This window comes from Dermacentor variabilis, chromosome 1, assembly GCF_050947875.1.
Source record: "Dermacentor variabilis isolate Ectoservices chromosome 1, ASM5094787v1, whole genome shotgun sequence".
Classification (NCBI taxonomy): domain Eukaryota; kingdom Metazoa; phylum Arthropoda; class Arachnida; order Ixodida; family Ixodidae; genus Dermacentor; species Dermacentor variabilis.
Window position 1 is genome coordinate 67,574,769 of NC_134568.1, and position 19,209 is coordinate 67,593,977.

The 19,209-nt window shown below is 46.1% G+C and overlaps 1 protein-coding gene across 1 annotated transcript in view; it reads right to left on the reverse strand.

Moving 5' to 3' along the window:
- The window catches only part of LOC142578962 (neurotrophin 1-like), a 125,818-nt gene that overhangs the window by 28,812 nt on the left and 77,797 nt on the right, over positions 1-19,209 (reverse strand). Inside the window, exons 2-3 of the mRNA XM_075688706.1 lie at positions 12,058-12,323; positions 1,594-1,815 (exon numbers count right to left, since the gene is read on the reverse strand). Coding sequence (XP_075544821.1) covers positions 1,594-1,815; positions 12,058-12,323 — 488 coding nt within the window. The remainder of the gene's footprint in view (positions 1-1,593; positions 1,816-12,057; positions 12,324-19,209) is intronic.

A 19,209-nucleotide genomic window follows, 5' to 3' on the forward strand; every position in this document is an offset into this window, starting at 1 on the left:
AGAGAGCTTATGGACGCTTATCGCACAGTTTGCGATATCCGCCATAGCCACGACTCCACCTCGCCACGGCGGCTCAGTTACTGCAGCGCTTGTTCTGCTTAGTACGAGCCATTCGCGCACGAGCATCAGCAGGCACTATGGACGCGCCAATGTGAATTAAGACCGGCCGCGCATTCTTACACGCGGCAGAAGAATGCACAAGGGCTCGTGCTTACCGTCTGCATTAAGCGCGCCTCAGAAAACCCCAGGTGGTCGAAATTAATTACTTTCCACCGTTCGGGAAAGAGCTTAAGACCTGGAAAATATACCACCTTAACAAGTTCTTAAAGAAACAAACTCTTGCTGCGATGCAGTTATTAATCTGAAGCTGCGTGTCGTTAAGCTTAAACAATAGATGGTACCTGGCTTTCGAAATCACGTACGCGACACAATGTTTGGGTTCTTTGTTTATTCTTGTCCTCGGATGCTTTCAAAACTGTTTTCGTAGCTTTTCGCTCCGAGGCCCGGGCCGTCACTCTGTGTACTTCTTCTGGAAGAGAACTTCGGCATAAAATAAATAAATAAATAAATAAATAAATAAATAAATAAATAAATAAATAAATAAATAAGGCTGTATATAAGCAGCCGATGAAACTCGAAGCGTGCTTCAACTGCGATAAATGCAAGCAATGCGGTCCGCGATTGCTTTAAGCTCATCACGCGAAATTATTTAATTTTCTTTTAATTGCTAAAGTTTTGCAACTACACCGTAGTTAAAAAACTTAGGATAGCATGTGATACAAGCACACGCAGGGCGGGGAAAAAAAGCTCCTCCTCACGTGTGCGTGTGCATATTATATATATATAGCGTAGGCGCTCAAAGCGAGGCCGTACATCACGAGTCGTTAATCTTCTTTTCGCACTTTGTCTGGAACTCGGGACAGACGTGCAGCTCACCGGCCTGGAGGCTTGAGCCTGCAACAGGGCACACACCTAATGCCGTTCGACAACGGCCGTTAGCTGTCAGCGTTGTGCCGTATTTCAGCGTAGGTGAAACAAAAATTGAAAGTACTCTGCAAGCGTGCGGGTGCCTTAGAGCGAACGCCCGCCTCTATCCTTACTCCGCTATCAATGTTCGATTAACGTCCCTGAGAGGGTCCGAGAGAAGATTACCGGGGAGAAACGTAACCCGCGCATTCTCCTCAAAAACTTAAGTGTACTGCTGTTGGGAGCGGGGGTGACTTTGATGATCGTGAGTGCAGTACGGCAGAGATTTAGGGCCTATATCTGATCGCAGTACTTCATTAAACTTGACGGAAAAAAGAAAGAAAAGAGAACCTTCGTGAGCGCCGCAAGCTGCGAGGCGCGAAATCTTACCAAAACTTGTAGGTACGCTAAAAAAGCAGAAAAAGTACCATATACATCCCCCTGATCATGCTTGTCTATAGGGCTGCGAGGGAGTTCGGTAATTTCGTGGCTTCTGTACTTGTAAACATTATGCACGTGGTCGTACATGCACAATCACCAGGCTTTGCGAGCGGCACTATCACTTGGCGCCGTCTTCCACTTAGTTGGTTGTTTGGTGCCGCCTTGGCTACGCGTATTGACACTCACGCGCAAAGTTCGATGGTGACGGCCTGGGCGTACTCGACGTCGTTGACCACGTACAGCCATTCGTGGTCGGCGCTGCGCGCGGTCTTGGGATAGATGGTCTTGCGCTTGGTCGGGCACACGCGCTGGTCAATGCTGTCCTCGTGGTTCAGCGGCTGCCGCGCCAGGATCTCCTTGTCGCTCAGATCCACATTCAGGCTCTGCAGCACGTTCCGTATGATCTCCCTGCAATGGAGACACGCGCCAGAATGAAGAAGGGCCTTCGGCGTAGCAGAGTCGTCCGCCACGCGGCTGCTCAGCGTTCGTGAGAAGGCAACGAGTCTGCGCAAGCGCCTCAACTTTCTTTCCTTCTTGAGAGGGGGCGAGGGGTGTTGCCGTATGTGGGAAGATTTCTTAGGCGGACTGTTCCGAGGATGTTTAAACAAAGCTACCTCTCCCTTCCTCCCTCCCCTTTACCTTTTTCATCGTGTCGCGCAAAAGACACGTCGTCCTGCAGCGGGATTATCAGAACTGACGTGTCATCTAGCAACAGCACCCGTAACAGAACGTTAATTCATCGCAAAAGCACGGAGAGCGAAATACCTAGCGAAATAACCTTGCTTTCTGTGTAATAAATGTTCTCTGTCTCTCCAGCTGCGAAAATTGAAACACTCCAGTGCCCGTATTTACAAGAAAATAGATATACGCTAGAACTTCTCGTAAAAGCGGATGCCAGGCAATCGTGGTGCGCGGACGCGGCCGGCCAATGGGAAACAGCACTTATAAGCTAAAAGCTTTGTGAATTCGGCTCCCGAAGTGGAAGAATTTAACATACGTAAATACGTTTTTTCCTGAAGTAAGTGTTGATGTACTTTTATTTAGGCGAGGTAAAACAGGGGGCAAAGACAAACGTTCGAAACGATTCCTTCATGACTACAGCGGCATAGCTATAGTGACTCTAGTCATAAAGTGCACATATGCGACTTAGCATATCGTTGCTACTATGGCACAAGAAAAAGCGCACAAAAGTTCGCCGTTAGTATACGGGGTCGTCGGGGCGCACAGGGATTAGCGATGGCCGCCATGACCACGCGCCTGCAGGGAGAATGAATGAGCGAAAGAAATGACTGCCCAGACGGTTAGTCGTCAGCAGCTAGCAATTACCGCTGAAGCTAAACCTTCAAGTAGCCAAAGCGAGAAAATTCAGTAGTCGTGGTTCACAGTTTACAGTTGAACGCTCATACCTCCTTCTTCTGTCCAGAGAGCCATCTTCGTGGTACACTAGTCGTCCGGTCACGGTTAACACGAAAGCCAAACATATGGACCCGACGATGGATACCAAAGACGCCAGAGTAGAGAGCTCTCTATCTCTTCTCCCTGCCTGCCACAAGAAATTTATTTTACAAACTCTGCCTTCAGCATAGGCATCTCTACCACCATATAGTCCCTGAAGGATACGCAAAATCTAACACCATTGATACGTATACCATCCGCTACAGCCGCAAGGACGCAAACCATAGCAGAACCCATAATGCTACAGCAGCACATGCACCGCCGACTCCATTACAATTCGCACCGATAGCCAAGGCGCCATCAAAGACTCCGAGAACGCAATACCGGCATAAATCAAGCATGATCTTACGTGGTACAGACAGCCCATCCCCGTGTTCACGTCTCTTTTGAGTAGCCTCTCCCTGGACACCGATATATTGTAATAGGAGATTAAAAGCACCCACACCATGGCTCACGAAAATACGCACCTCAGCGACGCTGAAACCAAGTGGGTAATGCGCCATCCATTGCAAGGCTCGACGAAAACACCTAAAGGAGCAGACTGCTTCCCCTGCTGAATTTTCTCACTTCCCACAGACACCACACGCCGCAATGGCACAACTTTCGTCGCGAACAAATACAATGCATTACACCGCGGTACTAGCAGCACACCTCCTAGCCTCGTTCTTGCGTCTCACAACCTTCACACTTCTTCGCACCACGAACACATACCACGCACATACCACGTTCCCTTTATCCACGGGGGATCTCGATTACCAGACCTTCAGGCCGTCTTCCTGTTGCGCGTCGCGACACACGTCGACTATGAGTGGGACCGGCTAGCCGCCATACTTACGGTGTCCTGCGTGACCCAGCAACGAGGCCGTCAAATTAGCCTCTAAATTTTCACATTCCGTGCGTGGGTTGTGATAATAAAATGTTTCGCTGACTCGCACGCGCCCAAGGCGCCCGCGGTCCCCTGCCATCCGACACATAGTGCGCGACCTCGGCTCTGCTTTCAGTCGCCGCCGGTGCAACTCGACTAGCTGAACGCGGTGTCGTCTGCTCCGAATGTCCGCAGTACGCGGGCGATCAATAATCGTTGTTGGAGCCTCACCGGCATCAAGGTGGTCCTCGATATCCGTGTCCCGAACGAACTTTAACGACGTAGTAAATGTTATGGTTACAGCGCGATTACATGCAAAGGCGTATACTTGAAAGGCACACTCTTGTAATATCACCAAACGCGTTAACTTCCTTCAGCGCGCCCCCTGTACGGTAATTATGCTGCGGGCATGAAACCTGATTGACAATGTGCACGTGGTGCAAAGTAGATATCACGCAAGAAAGAAGCGAAGAATTACGCTTTGAATGGCGGCCGAGGCATTGGACATAATCTTTGCACAACAATGAGCTGAAAAATCGAACAGAGCGTGTTCATCTTGCACAAGGGCTCCGACTTGGATGTCCGCGCAGTTTCTTGCAGCCATGGTTACGAATTATCACGTAAGCATGGTTTACATATTGCTTCCATCCACTTCTTTTAAACATATACATGGTATATTCTTGTAATCGCCTGTCTCAGTCCTCGTTACACCTTTACGATGTTTGTTCCAGCAATGCTGCTTCGCATTGCGTTATTATTATTATTATTATTATTATTATTATTATTATTATTATTATTATTATTATTATTATTATTATTATGTCGGTACAACGCATTGTATAGTGATCGCGTTTTCCTCCATCCCCGTTGTACGTACACAAACATGCTGCTGTTCTTTTAAAGCGAATCATTCTTTGCCTCTTACCAGGCACTTTGCAGTGGGCAGATAAATAGGTAAGTAGGTTTCCTCTCATCGTTCGGGGCTTCTTCAATTAAAAAAAAATAACGTTCCTATGGTGGGATTGAACCAGCGTCCCCCAGAGCAGCAACCCGACGTTCCAGCAATTAGGTGACAGACGCACGCACGGTACCCGAGAATAACAACCTTACCACTTTCTTTTTTTTCGTGTGCAAGCTAGCGCTTTGATATCGTCGACGGGTGCGTCACGTCGTATCACAACCATGTGCTTGCCTCGCGAGATCGCGCGCCATTTGCCCCACATAGTTTCCTTGTGAGCGCTTTGAGACGTTGTGACATTATACCGCATGAAGAACCGACTTAACGGAACAGCTTGTGGCGTTTCTTCACCCAAGTACAACAATTCAGTCGTCATGCGATCGCCGTGCCGCTACCTTGCCGTTGTCGTCACACACGATCGCTCACCTTCCAAAGCTTGTTGCGCCTTCTGGTAACACTCCGCGGAACCTCAAATGACGTTAGATAGCAGTTATCAGCAAAATTCCTTGCATAACTCTGATTCCCACAGAGCGTCGGGTCTGTAAGTTCATTTTAAAGAATGAATTCTTTTCTCCGCGCGATGCAATCGTACACATAGAACGCTCGGCGAACTGACGACCTCTTCACGCTTTCCTACATGCTTGAGGGTTTGCTAGGCTCAGCACTATATGGTACTTTACGTTGCGAAAGAACAGTAAACGCTAGATAGCTGCAACCACTAATTGGTAGGTGGAAACAAGTTGCTGAAGAGAAAATAGCAGGTCTAATACCACGCTGTCTCCTCGAGTTCCGGCTGTATAGAAGCCGCGTAATGATCGCACGCGTTCTCTCGGCTGAACGCGTATGCGCAATCTTCGAGGTGCGTTGCAATATATAGTATGCTGTACACTCTCGTACTCCGCAACACTAAATCAGTGTTAAAGCGTTAGCTTCACACCAAACTCACCAAGATCTAAAGTCTCACATACTACCAGTGCGCGTTAAGCAACCACATCACACTTCGTTTTTTTTTTTCATTTCTCGGGCTAAGATTAGCACCACAGTTCTAAACCTATTACATTTACTTTCACGCTTAGCTTCTTCGCATTATAGATTTATTACGAAAGCTTTCGCGTTGCTTCAGTTTTCATTTTTGGATGCGTTTCATACAACACCATCACAAGCCTTCAATAAAAAGCAGAGAAAAGAAACAGTGTTTGAATGCGGTTCGCACCAATGTCGACCACATTGAAGCGGTCTCAACGTAATGCATTTCCACTGTCCCTTGTTTTTCATCCACAGTTAACAAAACGGATCACCCAGTGCATGTCACGTGGATGGCTTATAGAGGGGAGAAGGAGGAGGAGGGGAGAGTTGACGGCGTATTCGGAGGCCAACGCACATACGACACGCGTTGCTGCACGTGAACGACGTCTGGGCAAGTCTTTAAAACTTAAGTGTTAAAATTACCAACACTAGAGCAAAACGCAAAAGAAAGCTTATGACTGCGAACTAAAGAACTTCAAATGAACCAACGCAGAACGAGGACTCGCATTCCTAATTTCTGTAAATAGTTCCTTCCATCACAGGACGTCGTAAACGTAGCACTATAAGGGAGTGTGAGCAATTATATTATATGTAATTAGTGATGAGACGTCGGCCGATACGACGTTTCTAATTCAGAGCAGCTGCGCGAGACTGGGCCGAAGAACAAGGCAAGAAAAGGATGATGATGGGCACATGCACATTAGACAATGAAGTGCACATATACATCACTTCGAATATATATATATATATATATATATATATATATATATATATATATATATATATATATACACTTCGCCACCAGTGGGAGCTACAACCTCGTTTTCGGCTCCCACCATCGAAAAATTTGTCCTACATGCGTGTGTTATACAGGGACTGCCTTTGTTTGGACCACCGACCATGCGCTAGTATGCGAAGCTTTGCTGCTACGTCAATTCTTGATAAGGGGATGAGTTCCTTCACGGCATCTTCGTGAGCCCTCTTAGTAGCTTCATCGGCGTTTTCGTTGCCCACGATGGCGCAGTGACCTGGGAGCTACTGAAAAGTGATTTCATATCCTTTCTCTGCTAGCTGGTGATATAACTGCCTTATCTCTAGCACAACTTGATCTTGTGGTCAAAGACGTAGAGCGGATAGCAAACAATGCAGGGCTGCCTTCGAGTCGGTGAATATGCTCCATCTTCGAGGCAGGCCTTCATGGATCATGTGAAGTGCAGCAAGCTCCGCAGCAGTCGACGTTGTCCGGTGAGATGTTTTAAACTGAATGGTCACTGCTTTTCTGGAAAGATCACAGCTCCTGTAGATCCATCCACAGTTGGAGATGGTCCTTGTATGTATCGTGCAGCACGATCCATGTGGAACACGCCAGCTTTCCCACATACTCGACTGCACCGCCTGGACCCATCCTTCCAACTATTCATTCCATCTGGACCATCCCGAATCGAGACAACTGTTCTCTGCCGACTATGGCTAGGAGTGTCTTTCACGAATGCATTTGCTTGTCGCATCGGAATGACTGACAGAGCTACCTGTGACAGTAGCGGCAGCCAGGAAACAATCAAATATATCTTCTGTCATTGTCCTCGCTATACAGCTCCCACAGGCAGTCGCTCATGACGGCGTTGGCAAGCCTCTATGACCGGCAGCTTTCTGAGAAGACGACCTTGGAGTGCCAGCGCTACTGTGAAGGCGCTACTGAGGTTTCTCCCGTCAAGTGACCTGCTTACAGACCTTTGAATATAAGGGCGTGAGTTAGAGGCAGATTTACGCCCTTATTCCCTTTTAACGGCGTACATTTTTTTAGAGTGTAGAAGTGCTCACTTTCTGCTAATTGTACCGGTTGCAAGGCATGCAGGTTTGTTGGAAGACCGCACCCAGAGAGACGTAACTACCTTGCATATGGAGTTTCTCGTTGCGAAACTTAGTGCCCACATTTTCATGCTACGGCGATCCTCAAAACTAAAGTCTTAATTACGCTCGAAGGAGGTGCATGCGGGCGGGCCAATACGGTTCGAGAGGATTTAATTTCTCAGCACAGAAGTTACTGCCCGCAGAATGCTTTTGCCCTGTTACAGATTCGCAGAGACGCGTGCCTTGTTTGTAAGAAAGAGCATAAATAAAATGAAGCAGAATCTTCATGGAAATTTAATTACGCAGTTGAGCAACCGCGAGAATCTTGCGACACGCTGAACAGGTAATCAAGGATTCGTGCCAACGAACTCCCCTATTTCGTGGTCTGCGATAATTTATCTAGACGTGCAGACGAGCGACCTCGTGAGGGCACCTGTGTTCTATCAACCACTCCCCTACATTTCCCCAAAAGGAAAGACGGAGAAAAATGATGGATAACAGCACAGGAACACCATGCACGCCACGAAATTCCACTGAAGAAAAATAAACGTGCTTTGCTGAAGGACAAATAGCCAACCACAGCCAATCAAATGTGAAACCAGAACAGCGCTTGGTCGTTCGTCATTAAGGATGAAAAATCTGCACATGACACTAAAAAGCTCCACACTGTACTTGCGCATTATACCGTTTTTTAGCATAAGTTCACTGCCATGTATCTATCCGCTCAAAAATATTTGTCTCCCATGAAACGTTAACAGCTTTTGAGTTATGTCTGTGCTACACATGTGACGTATACGAAAATGAAGAGAATGCAACATATAGGAAGGCTCCTCTAAATATATTTTAAAGAATTATGATGTTTTCCTCTGTCTAGTTAGTGACGATCTGCTAGGGCTTCACTATTGGGACGTTCAGCAAGTGTCGTTCACAACCATTCTTTGTGATTAATTCTTTTAATTTGGACGGGTTGCCACGCGACGTACGAGGGTATCGAAATGAAGGAGTGTTTTATCTTGCGTATAAACTGTAGTAGCGACCTGGCACATATTTCTCCTAAAGAAGTCAATACATTATCGCTAATAGCAACAGTGGTGATAAGAGGGCAAATAATACAAAAGAGGGTAGTAAAGTTAGACTAAAATATTAATATTAAGTTAAGCGGTACTAGCAAATTACGCTTCTGCAGTACCAAACTGGCCACTCGATCTTACCGCCACAGGAGGCTTAGTGTGTTAGGAAAAGGCGCAGAAACAATAGACGAGTGGTGACGCCGACCTGAATTTTCTGCACAAGCTCACCATTAGTGACATCATAGACCTCGAAAGTGTCTATTCAGGTCCAGTTGTTTATCGGTGAAGAAGGGCTACGTTGTAGTCTAAAGGAACCACAGAGCTTGCCGAAAAGGCCCAACTACGAACAAAAAATACTCTGAAGATGGTGACGTCACACAGACGTACCGTACGCCACTAAGGTTTCAGTGCGATATTCAAAAACGGAAAGTTTGGACCTTATTAGCATAAACTGGCTTACTGAGTTTCATGTTTCAGTAGATTATTTGTCAGGTGTGCACCAAAAGCCTTTCGTACACTGGCTGTACGCCAAGGACCAAGTGCGTTATCAAGTAATGAGGCTTTGGGTACGCTTTCCTGCACAAATACCACGTTTCAGCTTGTCTAAAAGATTTGGTGAGCGGAACAGACCACACCGAACGGATATAGACCAGGAATCCACTACTTGCTGCGAAGGTTGCGTGCCGGCGACTGTATCCGCCCACAACCACATGAAGCTACCAGACAATGAACTCAAGGAAAGTACAAGGAAAACTAGTTCTTTTTTAAAAATGTAATCCTAATCATGGATGACGATTAACTTTAGGATTCACTTCATATTCTTCGCCTAGGATTCAATTGATGTTTCCTATACGTGGTCACTCTCGTAAGTGGCACTGCCACTTACGACTATGGTTAACACTGCCATAATTTAAGACCATAAATTAATACTGCCAGGACTAGGATATAAGTACATGTTCACGAATAATCGGAGAAAATGGATGGAGGGAATGCCGTCGCCGTAGCTTCATTGGTGGAGAGCACCTCATGCTGAAATAGTGGGTCCCAACGGTGTCAAGTTATCTTACCTACCTCCTTTATTTTCCTTTTGATTTATTACATGAATAAGAACTTCATTGCACATCTAATCCTCATCAAACACTAAATCTAAAATTCAAATAGAAACATCTTAATTTCTCTTGTGCTTTCCCTCGCTTCATTGTTTGTTAACTTCATATGGCTTTTACTAAAAGTTCAGTTCGGTTCACTTTATTTCTATTTATGATTACAAACGTTGCTGTAAATCACCGGGGTCCTTTGCAATACTGCTAGTTCTGGTCCCATGCAAATGAATACAAAACACCATTGCAACTCAGGTTAACAGATAATGTGATTTGCAGGTACAGATTCCTCCAACATTGTTGTTAACATGATATTAATAAATTTGTTATAGCGTAAGAGAAAAACCAACCAATAGCAAAATCCGTTACTATTACAATACATAAACATATTGTTAATTAATTATAAATTGCTTAACATTATAGGAAAATCTTGGGCTCTCTTTTATCCTCTTCGGAAGATTATTCCATATTTTCATTCCAATGTAGGCTAACCTGCGCCTACCGTACAAGTTGCTAACAGATGGTACGTTAAAATTTCTGTTCAATTGTGTCCTCGTGTGTCTGTGTGGTGTGATGAAAATGGTACTTGGAAGGGGTTATTGTCCGAAAGTATGGCATGAACTGATCACGCTGTTTTGAAGTCCTTGACAATGAGGAATGGCATAATGTTAGTTTTTTTTTAATAGCGGTTCTGTGTGTTCCGTACAACCAGAAAAGGACGTAATTCGGAGCGCTCTTTTCTGAAGTTTGTTTACTGGATCTAGGTAAGATGAATACGTATGCCCCCATGTCTCAATACAATAGGTTAAATGGCTATAAAAAATACCAAAGTAAGTAATTCGCAGTGTACATGCGGGAAAATGCTGACGCGCCTGATATAAAGTCAAGCATACATGACTGAGCCGGCTGCAAACATTTGCTATGTGTGCCCTGTAATGAAGGGATGAATCTAACGTTATACCAAGATATTTATATTCTCGAGCTTCTGTAATTGTTGTCATCGCAATCTTCAAAGTTATTGGTGGTACTTTAACTCGGTTGGACGAAAATATAATGTACTTTGTTTTAGATGTATTTAGTGTTAATTTGTCGTCCATAAACCAGTTTCTTAGTTTTTCTAGTTCTCTATTAGCAGTGTTTTCTAAGTGACTGATATCCTTTCCTGAGATTAAAACTATGGTATCACCAGCATACATGATTGCCTCACCCTTATCAAGCCTTTGGGGTATAGGTCGTTTATGTACAAGGAGAATAGTATCGGACCCAAAACTGGATCCCTGCGGAACGCCGTGTTGAGACGAGACATTGTCCAAGTGTATGCTCTGGTATCTTTCTTCTAGGTAATTCTGCAATAAATATAAACTGTCCCCTCCAAATCCATAACATTGCAGTTTTTTTAACAGGATCTGATGATCGACGGAGTCGAACGCTTTTTTAATGTCTAGGAATATGCCAATTACAACTTCTTTGTTATTCAAACAAGTCTTAATATAGTTTGTATAACATAAGTAACTGCGGTGCTCGTGGACTTGTTTGGACGAAATCCGTCCGGATGCGGTGTTAGTATATTGTGTTTTGTCAATAACTTAGTTATTCGCTTGACTGCAAGCTTCTAGAACACTGTGTTAAAGGTAGAGAGTATTGAAATGGGACGATAGTTTTATAACAGGTTGTGATCACCGCTCTTAAATATGAGAGAGACCTTAGCTCTGTTCAGTAGATTGGGAAACGTTCCAGTGTAAAAAGCACAATTGAAAACTTGCGCAGGGTAAGGACACAGTAAATCTAAATTAGACTTTACAATGCTTAATGATATACTGTCACATACTGGGGCTTTGTAGGTCGGCATGGAAATAATCGTACACATTACCTCTTCAGCAGTAATATCGAAAAATTGAGTTGAGCCGACGCTGATCGCATCCCACGAATTCTTTATTCCATACTCTGTCTATATTGAAGACTGAAAGCAACCAAAACAAACTTTGGCTGGAAGTGCTTCTGTCCACGATCCCATCATGGATTTCAACAATGCTTTCGGACTAAGAGAGGCACCGGTCGTTGGTGGGAAGATAACCTCTGCAGGCGTTCCTGTCTGACAAAGCGATGGTGAACTTCCAGTCCTTATCGCCAAGCGCTTTCAAAGCCCCTGTATTTCAAAAAGCCCAGGACCGACCTGAAGCAGCGACCGCGTTCTCCTGTCCGGCCGTGACCCCAGTAACACCAACTAACCAAACAATGCACACTTTTGAGCTTTTCAACGACCTTTCGCCACAGAAGCTCCATCCGAGGCGGAAGGCGGGTGCGTCTCGCGCGCTGCATACTCACGTCGGGTAAGAGGCGTCCTCGACGCAGTATGCGCTCTCTCCCAGCCCGCGGGCGGTGCAGGCCGGCATGCCGTGCGCGTCGAGCCGCGGCCTCAGCTCTCCGGACGTCGGGTAGACGACGGGCCGGCCCGTGGTCGCCGGTGTGCGACCGCCTGGCGGGGGTCCTCGCGCGCTGCGCATCGTCTTGAAGCCGTGCGGTCGCGTTGGCGACGGCCGGGTCGCCCCGCAGCAGTACAGGCAGCCCGCCAGCGCTGTCACCCACAGAACCTGCGCAGACAGTGGGCCGGGCAGGGTGTATTGCGCTGTGCACCGTGCATCATCTATATCCAGAGCGGTGTGAACCGGCGCGATCCTTCCGTGACGCGACTCGCATCAGTTAAGCATGCGGGTTCCTAGGATATGAGGCGTCGTTCTTCTGAAACCGGCGTGCCTTATTTTGGCCTGACTTTTAGTTTCCTGGGCACCTTGGCTCATAGCACAAAGTATAGGAGGCACCAGCAAATTTAAAGGAATCACAGTGTAGAAATGGACAGGACAAAGACTGGACAAACAATTAACCTTTCTTCGTCGGTAGACGGAACATAACACAGCAGCGCATGCATCAAACACGAGAATCAGAACCGAGAGGCTATCATGCATACAGCGTGTTTACGGTTTCTGATATCAAAACACGAACTCTTTTATTGGTGATATGGTCCGACGGGTCACTTACGCATGAATCTTTAACATTTTCTTTTTTGAAAAGCGGCGCACATCTCTCTTTCCCGTCATGCTGCTTTCATCTTCTAGCGCAAGCGACAACAAGGCGCGGGTGCACTTTTTTTCGACGGAGAAAATCACGAGGGCTGTCGCAGGTGAGACCAAAATATAAAGATGTTATAATAATCTAGATGAGTCGCATTTAGGCAGACTACTTCATAGGCGAAACACAAGTGCATATAATTAGGCGAAATACAAAAAAAAACATTGTCTGACTTGCTCCAAGCGACGGCAAACAACATAACCTCGCTTCTGTCCAGCTACGTGGCACTTGCACACATATATATTTTTTTAATTTTGGCACAAGTTACGTAGGACATGATATGTAAGTTCCACCTACGTTCGCGCCATGGCAGTGCTTGGTAATGATTGTTAACAGGCATCATCGTGTCATGGTATTCATAGTCTGCAACAAATTACGACGCAAGTATGAATTAGTTATCGAAAAGTAACGTCAGTGTCCTGTATTCCACCTGTACAGCTGGCCCTTTTTATGCGCGTTTTGCCGAATAAACCCAGCTCACTACTCTCCCGACCTCCGTGCCTTCCCTCTCTTTTCTTTCTCTCGAGTTCTATTAATTAGGCTACGTCTATTGAGGCAGCTCGTCACTTTGTCGCTAGTGCATTTCGAGGGTTAGCGTGTGTATACCTTATTATCGGTTTTATTATGAGTACACGCAAAAGCTCTCCAGTTACGACTATACATTGTCTCTCTGCCGGTCCTCTCGGTCATACCGCTGGTGGAAACTGACAATCCGACTGATCATGCGATCCGGGCATTCACCACAAGAAGGACCTCATCCTCGAATTTTGAATGACGACGCGATCACAGAACTGCTAGACATTAACTAAATTTCGGGGTTTTACGTGCCAAAACTACGACATGAGTACGATGCACGACGCAGTAGTGGGATTAAATTTGACCATCTGAGGTTCTTCAACACGCCCCTAATCACAAGTACACAAGCGTTTTTGCATTTCCTCTCCATCGATGTGCGGTCTCCGCTATCGGGGAACGGACCGGCAACCCCGTGCTTTGCAGCCAAATGCCGCCATTGTCATTGGGCTACCGCGATGGGTCCCCACTGAACTTGATGGGTAACCGCTGAACTATGCGCGGAAGAGAAGGCCCCGTAAGGCTGACATAACATTTAGCGTCTCCTTCGGTTTTCTGTGTTCAGATTCTCTGTTGACAGAAAAGATTTTAAAAAAATTAAACGAGAAATGTCGCAGTTTCGCCCGGAAGGCGAAACATCTATTGTGATAGCTAATTAGTAGACATATATACGAAGTAAGGATAGTAGTTTTATCGGCCGTAGAAATTTGTAAACATTCGCTTAATAACTAATTTAACGGGCATGGCGTCACGCGCGAACACGCAAATGTGAACTTATCTCACTGGATGACCACACACACTCGCTGTCAAAACCCTCAGTGAGGAAGCGCGGCAGCAGCAGCGAGTGAATAGACATTTCTGCTGCCTCTCGTTTCAACGCGAACTAAGCGGCGAAAGCACAGTGCACACGAAGCTATCGGCACTCGGCGCACTCTGCCCCCCGCGCAGATCGCTTTCAAGATAGGACACGCGCTGCCGCGCGCGGTCGCGTCATACTCGGCAGCCCCCCGCTTCCTCCCCGGTGCCTTGCGCGCGTCGGAAGACGACACGCTTCCGACATGCTTTCCTCTCTTGCGCGAGCGAGATCGGGCCCTCATCGTCGGCTCAATCTCGCGCGCTTTCACTCGCACATGCAGCATACGGCGCGCGGCAGCGACGTTACCATTCTTCGACTTTATACGGAACATCACGGCGACGGCGACGGCAGAAATGCGCCTGGAGTGTCTGTATAATTGCTATCACAATAAAATTAAATGAAACTACAGCCACCCTCGATGAGTGTACCATCGCAAAAGTCCGCGGAGTGCCTCGCGATCGACATAAACTAACGGCAATGTTAAGAGAAGCCGGAGGCACGGGGTGACGCGCAAGGCAAGAAAGAGGGAGCAGCAAATGCTTCCTCTCTAAACGTGGAGGATGTGTCGCCGAACAGGATCGATAACGGTAACAACGGTAAACGACAAGAGGCAACAGTGACATCTGCCACTCTCGCATCCAGTGACGCCGCGCACAGCTGTGGGTGAGAGACGAGAATGAGGGGAAGTGCCAGAGTTCACTGTAATGCACCCCATCCGCACGGGCTTGGCATGCATCAATCGAAAGCCTGCATCCAGCTTGACCCGCGCCCGGCTGATGTACGGGGCCATACGAATATAGTTTGTTGTTTTTCTTAAAACGAAACCAAGGGTATGTGGTCAATGCATGCGGCCTCTTGGGAAGAGAGAAGAGAACGGGTTACGGTGGATTACGAGTAGGAAATAGGAAACTGAGAGATAAAATACAAAATAACGTTCCAGACTGCTCTTGCTAGTTGTGGTGGATGCGGCGGAATTAGGAGGTCCTTTAATGAATGAGGCCCTAAATTAATTTGGAGAGCGTAAGCATCTGTCTGTCGCTTTGAAACTGGGGATAGACCCAAATGATGTGTTCTTGTATTCGATAATTGGCAAGTGGAACATTTTCCCGGATCTGGTAGATCAAGAGAGAAAGAATCAGCAATTAGACGACCCGCAAACGATTGAAGTGATTAATTCAGTGACGTTAAAACTTCTCACGCCGGGGGTGCGTCCGGTAACAGGACGGATCAGCCGACGAGCATACGGCAGAGCGTTGGCGATGTCCAGAAATTAAACTGCTCAGAAGTAAAAGCCCTGGCTAGCGTCTACACGCCTGCAATACGGGAGAACGTCAGCGGAGCACCCCTGCAGAGACGGAAAACATCACGCGTTTAACAAAGCTTTGTTGACACTCTGCAACGTCTCTCGATCTACGGTGAACACGCGCTTCCGTGCGCATAGAGTGACAGGTGTTGCATACGCGCGCAGAAGGTTTACGGGGTAGATTAACTAGAGAAAGGTCTTGAACCGTTGCACTGCAAAGGAGGAGACACGGCGCGGCCGAACAAACAGCGTATAGCAACTAGTGCTGCGGCCGCCAGGCGCTTGGCGTGCCTCCAATTTACATTTATATCGAGAAAGTGCGCGGCGACAAGATGGCCCTTTCATCGACTTTTCCTTCGTGATAGCCTCGCCAGTTGGCGATTCGGCGACCCGCCAGGATCTGGCACTTGTATACCGCGCGCACGCTTCACCGTTGTGTGCCGCACGGTGCAAAAAAGAAGCAACACAATTGGCAAATAAAGGGGAAAGAAGAAAAAAAGAAGGTCGCACGCGCGAGACGGGCTTGCGATCAGTTCCCACCAAGTCGCGATGCCATCGTTTCTCCCATTTCTTTTTTTATTCTCCCGATCCACGTGCGGAGTGTCGACGCATAGAAGGACTTCCAGAGGTTGCTGCCCGAGGCACAACGAGCATATAAACACGGAGGGCGCCGCCCATGAAAGAAAGGATCAGCGTGTGAGGTTGCGCTGCGGAACGCATTCCGTCGCGCACATGGATGCTGTAGGAATGCTGCCGTTCGCCAGCAACAGTACGCACGCGGCTTGCTTCTTGGCTTTGCTCCGCCAGTGCAGCCGCCGCTGGCACTGCCGGGGCCGATGACACGCGTGTCATTTGAAGCGCGCGTGGAGCTCCGCCGTTTACGCAGGTTCCTGGAGTAGAAGTGCAAAATGAGGTACGTTCGTTCCTCGCACCGAGGCTCGCGAAAGAAGGGGTTAACTGGTAGGGAGTGTGTCACAACCGGCGCGCACTTTTTTTTTTCCTTTTCTTTTAAAGCGAAGCTTTCTTTGCCTACCATTCAGTGGCTTCGCCTGGGTAGGTAGGTCGCTGGTAGGATTCTCGCCGAGTAGATACGCAACAACTAATAAAAAAAAATGAATCGTGCGGCGGCGGGATTAGAGCCTCGGACCCCAGCTGAGCAGCCTGGTGCTTTAACTATACGGCCGCAACCGTATTTTTTAAAAAAACCGCATGTACACGCTTCTCGCGACAAAGCCAACTAGTTGTTTGATATGATCGCCGCGTGTTGATGATTATGATTCTCATACTATGACACACACCAACAAAGATGGATCGTCCAGCAAGCGCGTCCGCATGCTGACTATGATGATGATGATTTCTGTGCTACGACACATACTCGCAATGGGCAATTGGCCAAGAAGCGACAAGCAAATTTAAGATAGATAAGAAGAAATGACGTACTACAAGCCTATATATTATTTGTCACATTGTGTAGTCGACAGCACATCGCATGCTTGACACCACATGCGAGCACGCCAGTTTACGCCAAAGACGCAGGAATGAAAAGGGCAAACTTGTAGCATGTTATTAACCGCTTCAGATTCCAACATGGACACTTGATCTGCATATTTCTTTTTCCTTTCTTCTATTTGACAGTCCTCCGTTTCGAAATTTGCTTGACAGCAGGCCAACAGAAACAAAAAAGTCAAAAATTTCTGGTCGTCTATGCACATGCAATAGTGAAGTCATGTCTGCTTAGCAAGAACCCTAATCTAGCACCCCTTTAGAGATACGAGACCTTGAAATGTGCTGCAAAATACAGTCGTGTTCTAGTTATCAGGGCTCGAATTTATACATGGCTCTTACGCGACAATTGTTCATAACATCCCATTTCAGCCAATTCTGTTGCTTGACACATTATTAGCGAAGGCGGCCGACGAATGGCAAAAGAACAACTACGAAGGAAAGCTTTGTGAATTCGACCCCGGGTTCTCAGAATCCTGCCTCTAACAGTTCCAAACTATTTTAACTGGAACGCCGAGGTATCTTTCAGAAGATTCTGGATACGGATACCTCGAAAGTGGTGCTATAGCTTTAGAAGTTCTGCTAAGCAGACGCAATTACAACATGTGCCCTAGAATGAGCGATTAAAAAGGTAATTATTTGTACATCTGATATAATCAACGAAATTATTGTTTAATATTTCCTTGATGCTAATGTTCGGCTAGCCGCGTAGCCTGTCTGCAAAAATGGCGGAGGATATAGCAGTTCGTTTAAGAAAGTGTTCTGCATTTACAAGTGTGTATATATATATATATATATATATATATATATATATATATATATATATATATATATATATATATATATATATATATATATATATATCCTATTTTGTGTAGCACACACACTTGTAAATGCAGAACACTTTATATATATATATATATATATATATATATATATATATATATATATATATATATATATATATATATATATAGAGAGAGAGAGAGAGAGAGAGAGAGACAAAGATAAATTCTTTAGGCTACCTTTCAAACGTAAAGAACTTGAGCCATGCTACAAGGTGGAAGAACAAGTATTTTATTTCAACAGTTTCGACCGGTGCACCGATCTTCATCAGGGTCTGCAAGAAAATGGCATATCCTATTTTGTTGTAGCACAAGCTGAACAAAGACACCAGAAAGGCACATATGACACACGCAGTGCTAACTTTCAACAATAGATTTATTTAATGTTCTCGTCGCTATATATACACCCACAAAATGTCATACATACAACACGTGTAAAATTTCGGTAAAAATGAACACACACGAACACACACGAACACACACACACACACACACACACACACACACACACACACACACACACACACACACACACACACACACACACACACACACACACACACACACACACACACACACACACACACACACACACACACACACACACACACACACACAAAACTGGGAACCACACGCAAGCACTTTTTGACTCGCATATTCAGACATGTACACGTTCAGCGCGAACAAAGACAATCGAGCTCTTTAGAGGACAATGAAATGGAAGGTCTACTGACGCATGCCTTACCAAATATTGATATGTGTATAGCTTCTATTATCAAGCGCGTCATCTCACACCTGCTTCTACTCATGATGACTGTTTCTTTAAATCTAGGTTTGCATTTGCAACTCTGGCAATGAATGGCAAGAAAGCCGTCAGCGGCCAGGTTGTTTACTTTCTTATTGTGTTCTCGCAACCGGTTGCTTATGCATGTACCTGTTTGACCAATGTAGAATCGTTCCCACCCGAGAGAAATGCGGTATACCACACCCGCGATGCAATCAACGAATTTGTTTTTATGTTCATTTTCGCATGCGGTACGTGTGATTCTTTCTGGCCTTGTGTTTCTACACAGGCTGATAAATTTATCAGGCGCCGAAGATACAACATTGATGCCACTTCTTCCATCAATATTATTTAATCTACGTGAGAACCCGTGTATGTAGGGGATGACAGCAACCTTTCTTTTGTTTATGTCAATGCTTGTACCATGCACCTGCTCCAAACTGCTTTCCTCTGCCTTCTTAAGCAGTCCTTCTGCGACCGACACAAG